The 7692-nt window shown below is 34.4% G+C and overlaps 1 protein-coding gene across 1 annotated transcript; it reads right to left on the bottom strand.

Moving 5' to 3' along the window:
- Window positions 1-420: 420 nt before the first annotated feature.
- LOC112744681 (triacylglycerol lipase SDP1) lies at window positions 421-5043 on the bottom strand. Its single transcript, XM_025794382.3, has 3 exons — window positions 2729-5043; window positions 2008-2151; window positions 421-1614 (listed from the first exon to the last, which is right to left on the bottom strand). Exons 1-3 carry the CDS (start codon window positions 4145-4147, stop codon window positions 688-690), a joined length of 2490 nt encoding a protein of 829 aa, XP_025650167.1. The 5' UTR covers window positions 4148-5043; the 3' UTR covers window positions 421-687.
- Between the last annotated feature and the right edge of the window lie 2649 nt (window positions 5044-7692).

Below are 7692 nucleotides of genomic sequence, written 5' to 3'. Positions count from 1 at the left end.
AATTTGGTTCTGAGACTGATCAGAGGTATAATTAAGCAACCATGCATTAATATCTGGTGCTTACTACGATGATTATTTTTATAGTCTCTATGGCTATATAATTTTAGTAATATTTAAAAAATATTTAAAATTAAAATAATATTTTTAATATTTAAAATATTTTTAATTAATAAAAAAATAAAAAATCATAAAAAATATATAATAAATATGACTTTAATTTTAAACACTTTTAAGTGTTCTCAAAGTCATATAACTATCGTAGCCAACATTTTTTTCTGTTAAAATTGTATAACTACAACCCAACAGTAATCATGATAGACTCGACCTTAATATATTGTTTGGAGAAAGATATATTATTTCATTCATTTGCTTAAGTAACTGGCTACTGCTGCAAATTTTAAGTTAGAAAAAGGAATGCACTTGTACGATAAAGAAACCCCTTTTTACTTTCGCTGCATTTCTGAGTAACCTTGATTAACAGCTATACATATACCCGTCAAAATACAACAGTAAACAAATCTTTGGCGTGAAGATATTTTCATAAGTGGGAGTAATGATCTACACTAAGAACACATAACTTATAAGGGTAAGTAAATATTTTCCTTGGCAAGACCAAATTTCATGCTATTAACAATCTACATTCAATAGCATCGAAGTATTGAAGTCACCAGGGAAAATTGCCAACAGTTAATGGTCAGCAACGGTTTTATCCTTACCCAAATCGGCACTGGAATCAATTTCGGAGTTGTTGTCTGGGAGAATTGTTTCATTGTCGCCATTTTCGGAATCCGAAACTGTGCTAGCAGTGTCCATCTCCTTCCCTGGACAATAAATTTGGACAGACTCGGCGACTTCATTGCTAAAACTATCATGACTCCTACTTGAAGGTGACAAGTCTTCTTTCTTGATAACATTGAACACAATCCCATTATGGATCCTTTCAGGCTGCAAAAGATCGCCTTCAGTTACCATTATGCTAGATCCATTCGTGAAAACCTTGTTGCCGTTTTCCCTCTGGTCAGATTCTGGGGAGCTCCTATCCGGTGTTGTCACCCTGGGACTGTGATATTGAAAATCGTGAGGCGTAGTACGACCTGGCATGCTTGAACTTGGTTCAATATCGATTTCTAAGTGCTGGACGAAGTCAATGAACAGATTGGACGAAGTAGTTCTCATTAAAGGCCCCCCAGTTCTTGTCCAAGAATTTGAGTCACTACATTCAGATTCGCAGTCACTTCCATCATATGCGCTACGGTTGGACTTCCAATTTTTACCGGAGGTTTCATTGGGACCGTTAGCACCTAGAATAAGATCTTCAAGGGATCCTGTTGAATTTTCTCGTGCAATAACATTCCATGAAGGAATTCTTTTTGCACCACAGAACTTGACAGCTGGGGGAAAACCGGAACCTTGAGAAGAAACAGCAGCTGCCGCTCTTGCAGCACTTCGTTTGAGTCTTCTCATATGATTGAGCATTACAACACACTCATCAAGAGCAAGCTCAATTCCGCAATTAGCTTTTATGGCTGAAAGCTTCTCCCAGGTGCATCTTCTCCCTTGGTTGTTTGCCTTTTGAAGTTCCATATATGAAGGATTCTGTATAATTTTCGAGTACTGGTGCATGAAACAAGGGAAAAAAAAGTTATTCAGGAGTCCACTGAGTTATCTCAGAAGAATTATGCATAAATAAGTTGATAAATCTTTTGTTAAATGTAAGAACGAGTGTCTTAGAGAAACAGTTGAGTTGTTGCCATCTGACTCAAAGTCACAAAGTTTAAACCATGGAATCAGCTACTAATGCTTGCATTAGGTTAGGCTACCTAATTACATCCTATGGGTGCGATCTTTTCCTGGACCCTAAGTCGTGCAAGATGCTTTGCACTAGACTGCCCTTTTTGTTTTCACTAAATGTAAGATGAAAACATCCTTCACATTTTTCCTTTGCTTATCTCAATTCAGATAAATGACATAGCAAGCAGCGTAATCAAGTAAGCTTTAGAAACATACCTGAGCAAGAGTTGCAGGCATAACAACAGTTACATCACCCTCCCACTCTTGAGCAAACAGCTTGGCAATTCCACCTAAGGGAAATCCGAGCTCAAGTATCTGATTACATCTATGTTTCACCTCCATCTCCACAAGATGAGCAAGCTACAAAATCAAAAGCCACATTGAATGTTATCGGTGCATATTGTGAATGTATATCAAGGCAAGAACATACTTCTGATTAAATAGTTTCTCTATATAAGTGCAACAGTTTATTTTTGTTTTTTACACAGAAAGTCATTATTTGAATTCAAGAACTCTCCATTGCAGCAGATATTCTGATTAGGAAGGCAAGCCTATGGTTAGTTTGGAATCAAACGATGACATTACTGAGAAAATTTAACCATGTAAGTTTCTGGGCAAGAAGTTACAAGGATCTGGGTTTGGAATAGTAGACGCCAGAAAATCCACAGTAATTAGTCAAGCAAGTAATAAGTACTAAATGCATGATATCTGCTAGCTGGCATCAGAAGATGCCCAAATCTTAATCTGTTATGGATAGAAAATCTTAAAGCATGAACAGAGATAAGGAATTATAAATGGATAAATGTAAACCTTCGTCTAGGTGTCTGTAACAATAAGGACCAACTTCACATATCATCTCCATGTGGAAGCGAAAATTCAATTCAGAGAAAATGCGACAATTATTGAGTTTCTGAAGATTGCAAGTCCGTATACATACCTTGGCAGCGAAGTTACCTCCGTAAGCTCGCACAAACTCTTTCATCCTCAACAATGGTGAAATATGAGGATTGGCCTGACTAACTATAAAATGATTGACATTGAACAACTCTTTCAACTGCATCATTGGCAAATCCATCTCCAAGCTACCATCCCTCCATCGCCGTGCTGATGATGATCCCTCTTCAGGACCCAGATTAAATGGAGGATGGTAAGGTACAATCTGTCCACTTCTATCCTTCGCCATCAATTCCTGTGCCTCGAAAAGCCCAGGAAAGGCACAAGAAGCAGTGACCGCACTCCATATTACAACATTAGGTGAAGTCAAGTAGTTAAGGCATCTAGGTGGCTCATGCTTTCTTGGAGAGCAAACAGTAATTCCAAGAATGCGACCCGTCATGTCATAAGCTTCTTGAAATGTAAGATTGCTGGTTAGATGCCTCAACATCATTTGCAACTGTCTGATCTCATGAACTGCACCTAATGTTGTGACCCTCTTCACAACACTAAAAATCCCACCCATTTGATCGAAAAACTGCAATGAGTGTAACGAATCCTCAAAAAAGCTTTGAAGCTCAGGCCAAGATCTAGTGGCAACTACAGCACATATAATCGATCCTACACTGGAACCAGCAATTATCCTAGGCATAAGTTTATGTTCTACCAGAGTTTTAACAACACCAACATGAAAAGCTCCAAGGGAAGCACCCCCACTTAACAGCAAAGCCGTCCTCCCAAACGCATGTCTCGTTTCGTGCATGAATGCGAGCTTCTCTTCCAATGAAAGCTCCTCCGAATCAGAGTCACACACCATTCTCAACTGAGTTGATACCTCATCAATGTACTCCTTGATCAATCTCGGCACCTGAAGCCTGCCTTTATGGAGAGCAGGATTACACATATTACCTAGATTTCTAACAAGATCAGCTCTCATACAAAATATAATATCCCTTAGAGATCCCTCATGCCGGCGCTGGCGAAGCTCTTGAAGCTTATTGCTCACCAATTCTACATCATACAGGTCCTCTTCATTCATCCTTGGTGTCTCTTTATCAAGCATCTTAGCTGCATGAGCCCATTCCTCATAAGTCAACGCGGCTCGCATCATATTACTCCAGAATTTCCTTCTATAGGCCAACTCGGCCGTTACCCTCACACTCGCATACCGTCTCAACAAGAATGCAACAATTGTGATCATTGCTAATAACCCCTGAGGATTCCTAGGATGAAATGATGATATAACTGGTACCCAAAATCCCCTAACCCTTCGGAAGGTATCCACCAATATCAATAGTTGCTGATGCCTCAAATGTGACATAGATTTGCACATAAGAACCCTAAATGCAATTGCTCTGCCAAAAATGGTCGCAGGGCCAATTGGGAAAACCTCAACAGTAGCCTCATTACTTATACGATCCATCCCTTTTGATCAAAACCTAAAAGTAAGGGCTCTCTCTTTTTCTTCTCACAACTGAAAACTCTGAAGGGACCAAGTAACCCTCCAAGAGTTCTCTGAAAATGAAGGTGTTTTGGCAATTAATTATGTCTTATAGACCAAAGAAAAATTAAATGGATCACTCCAAAGAAGGAGTACAATCAAATGGAAGAACAACCAACAGATTCAGCAAGTGCATATATTACATGTAAATAGGTAGATCATGCATCACTTTATATTTAATTTAATTTCGTTCAGATGCAATCAAATTTGAGTGAATTCAGATCTTCAATTGCAAAATTTTAAGATAAGAACGAATGAATTGTCAATTTTCCTGAGATGCGAAATATCAGAAATGGATCAAATAGCAACGAACAAGAAATAATATTTAAAAAAAAATAAATTAAATAAAATGAAAAGAAGAAATGTTCCCGCTAAGCCAAAGAAAGAAGAGAAGGCCTAGCGAGAACGAGAGTCTGCGTTGAATATATGAATTGAAATGGAAAAATGGAATGAAAACAAGAGATAGGAAGAAGGGAGGAGAGGCATTGGGATCTGAAATGGATGGATAAAGATACCGGAACGGTGACACGGAAGCAAGTCAGAAAAGTGCGCTATGGGCATTTCAGCAATGTGTGTTTTTTATAAGCTTCTAGATACATAGAATTTCAGTTTCTATAGATAACAAACAATTATTAACAGACCAAAGAAGAATAAACAAGAAACATGTTGCTTGATGCTTATGGAGTTATGGGCTACGGTATGGCTTCCCCATTGGCCTGACGTGGAATCGCAGTTGTTTGTGGGATTTGTTTTGATGTCATTGGAAGCAGGGAGGAGGAGATGATGCAAGGTGGCGCTAAATGACAGATGTTGGTTTGTAATAAATACTAAATAGCGTATTGGAATGTACTAACGGTTTTTATTTTGGACAGGAGGGTAAATGTAAATATGATTATGACGAAAATTTTTATTCAATTTGTCCGGTTTAAACTTTTTTAAGTTTACTTTTATCAGAAATTATTTTTAATATGCTAATGAAAATGATGTTTTGATTAAGAGAAGTGTTAGGGGATTAATAGAATTTGTGATGTTTGGTCATCAATTAGTTATTATTAATATTTTTAATGGTATGAGATAGTATTTAATAGTGTAGGATTATTCATTTTTTTTTATAGTTAAGTACTGGCTAAATTTCAATAAAAATATTAATTCTCTACATTTTTTTTAGTTAAATATTGATATTTAAAATGTATCATAGTATTATAAATGTATAGAAAATATTAATATAATACTAAGACAGCATTTGGTTTTAAAAACATAGACACTGAAACATAGTATAGTAGTACACGTTCATTATTTGTTTACAGAGACAGAGATTTTTACCAGACACGAAAGGACACGCAAGTACACAAATACACAAAATTTGTGTACTTAACTAAATAGATAATGAGAATATTATAATCTTTTTAATAATTTATGTGTCTTGTGTGTTTATATTTCAAACATAAAATATGTATACATATATTTTATATGCGTATCTTTTTTATAATACGAGTCCAGTATCCTATGTATTGACTCTCTACTTGTAATTATATTAAATAATCTCATTTTTAACAAAAATATTAATATTTTTTTATATAAAAAATTAGCCACTTTTTATTAGTTATTTAATTTGTATATCTTCTATTTTATTGCATAAATATTTTTAAATAGTTATTTGATATATAATTCATCCATAAACGTTTTTTATTAAGTAAAGAATCTTGTATTCTTTATCAATTAAATAAATTTTATCTCGTCATTTATTATTATTTAAATCAGTAGCTCGTATTTAGAGTTTTAAATTTAAAGTTTAGTATTTAGAATTTAAAATTTAATATTTAAGATATAAAATTTAAAATTTAGACTTTAAAATTTAAAACGTATTCATTACTTATTTTTCTACAAAATATATAGTATTCATTATTACTGTATAAATATTTCTAAATAATTATTAAACATATTATTATATTATAATTGTTTCAGACCTAGCATCTAAAGTCTTAAACGGTCCAACGACGATCTGGTTCTCAAACCCATGACATTTTTATGGCCCAAACTGACCAAGAAGCTGGGAACATAACTAATATTTAAATTCAAATACTTCTCTTATCTTAACTAATAAGATAAGATAACAAGACAAATTATAAAAAGAAAGGCAAAGATTCCCTCAGTTACATTACACACACCACTACTCTATATCTCTTAGACTTGATCTGACTTGAGCGTTAAAGTATCTTTGCATGTACTACTTCTATCGCTTTAGAAGTTCGATCGCGTCATCACAAAGATCGACGAATTTTCGATCCTTCTTTCATCCATATCAGCAAAGTCTTGTACAATAATACTATAACATAAATATAAATAAAATACGAATATTGTGAATTGAATAAGACAAAAATTATTATTTCTGACATAATTAGAATAAAATAATAGAATAAGAAAAAAAATAAATATTGCAGTAGACATTTGTATGTTCTTTATAAACAAATTGTATGGTTATACTAATAAGAGAAAATAGTTCAAATATCAATTAGAAAATAGGAGGAGCAATTGATTTCATGTTATAATTTAAAACAAAATAATAGTAAAATGACAAAAATAATGTCCAAATAAAAAATGAGTACAAAGAAAAAATAATTGAGAAATTAAAAATGTATAGAATTTTGCTAGTATGAGTTGAGAAAAGAATCGAAGATTCATCAGTCTTGGTGATCATGTGATCGGATCTCAGGAGCGGGGATGGTACCTCCAATGCTCAAGTTAAAATGAGTTTAAGAGGTAGATTCATCAGTCTTGGTGATCATGTGATCGGATTTCAGGAGTGGGGATGGTACCTTCAATGCTCAAGTTAAAATGAGTTTAAGAGGTAGATTCATCAGTCTTGGTGATCATGTGATCGGATTTCAGGAGTGGGGATGGTACCTTCAATGCTCAAGTTAAAATGAGTTTAAGAGGTATAGGTATGGATTAGAAATGTGTAAGGTATCTGAATAAATCTTTAGATTTTTTATATAGTTTGTTTTCGTTATCTTATTTTATCTTATTGGCTAAGATAAGAAGGGTGTTTGAATTTAAATTTTGGTTAGAGGTTTCCAGTTTTTTTAGCTAGTTCAGGCCATAGAGAGAATTTGGGCCTGGTGTAATACCGTCACCACGAGAATATCACACTTCTGCCTACACCACTTTAATAGTAAGGATATTACGACCACTTCTATATATATAATTGAGTAAAGTATTGTTTTTGTCCCCAACGTTTGGGGTAAATCTCAAAATTGTCCCTAACGTTTCAATCGTCCTATTTACGTCCCTAACGTTTTAAAATTGACTCAATGTTGTCCTGCCGTTAGGGATTCGTTAATAAAATTAACGGCGGGACAAAATTGAGACGATTTTGAAACGTTAGGGACGTAAATAGGACTAAAACGTTGGGGACAAAAATGATACATAGAAATAAATTTTAATTTTATTCTTCAATAATATCAATT

The sequence above is a fragment of the Arachis hypogaea genome, chromosome 2, assembly GCF_003086295.3.
Source record: "Arachis hypogaea cultivar Tifrunner chromosome 2, arahy.Tifrunner.gnm2.J5K5, whole genome shotgun sequence".
Lineage (NCBI taxonomy): Eukaryota > Viridiplantae > Streptophyta > Magnoliopsida > Fabales > Fabaceae > Arachis > Arachis hypogaea.
The sequence above is the reverse complement of the archived record's forward strand: the minus strand, read 5'-3'. Positions and strand labels throughout refer to the sequence as shown.

Excerpts from the sequence above, each read along its gene's own strand:
- LOC112744681 (XM_025794382.3), bottom strand. The coding sequence starts at position 4,147 with ATGGATCGTATAAGTAATGAGGCTACTGTTGAGGTTTTCCCAATTGGC. Across the intron at positions 2,152-2,728 it reads GAGGTAACTTCGCTGCCAAG|CTTGCTCATCTTGTGGAGAT; the intron begins GTATGTATACGG and ends TTGATTTTGTAG. Across the intron at positions 1,615-2,007 it reads TGCCTGCAACTCTTGCTCAG|TACTCGAAAATTATACAGAA; the intron begins GTATGTTTCTAA and ends TTCATGCACCAG.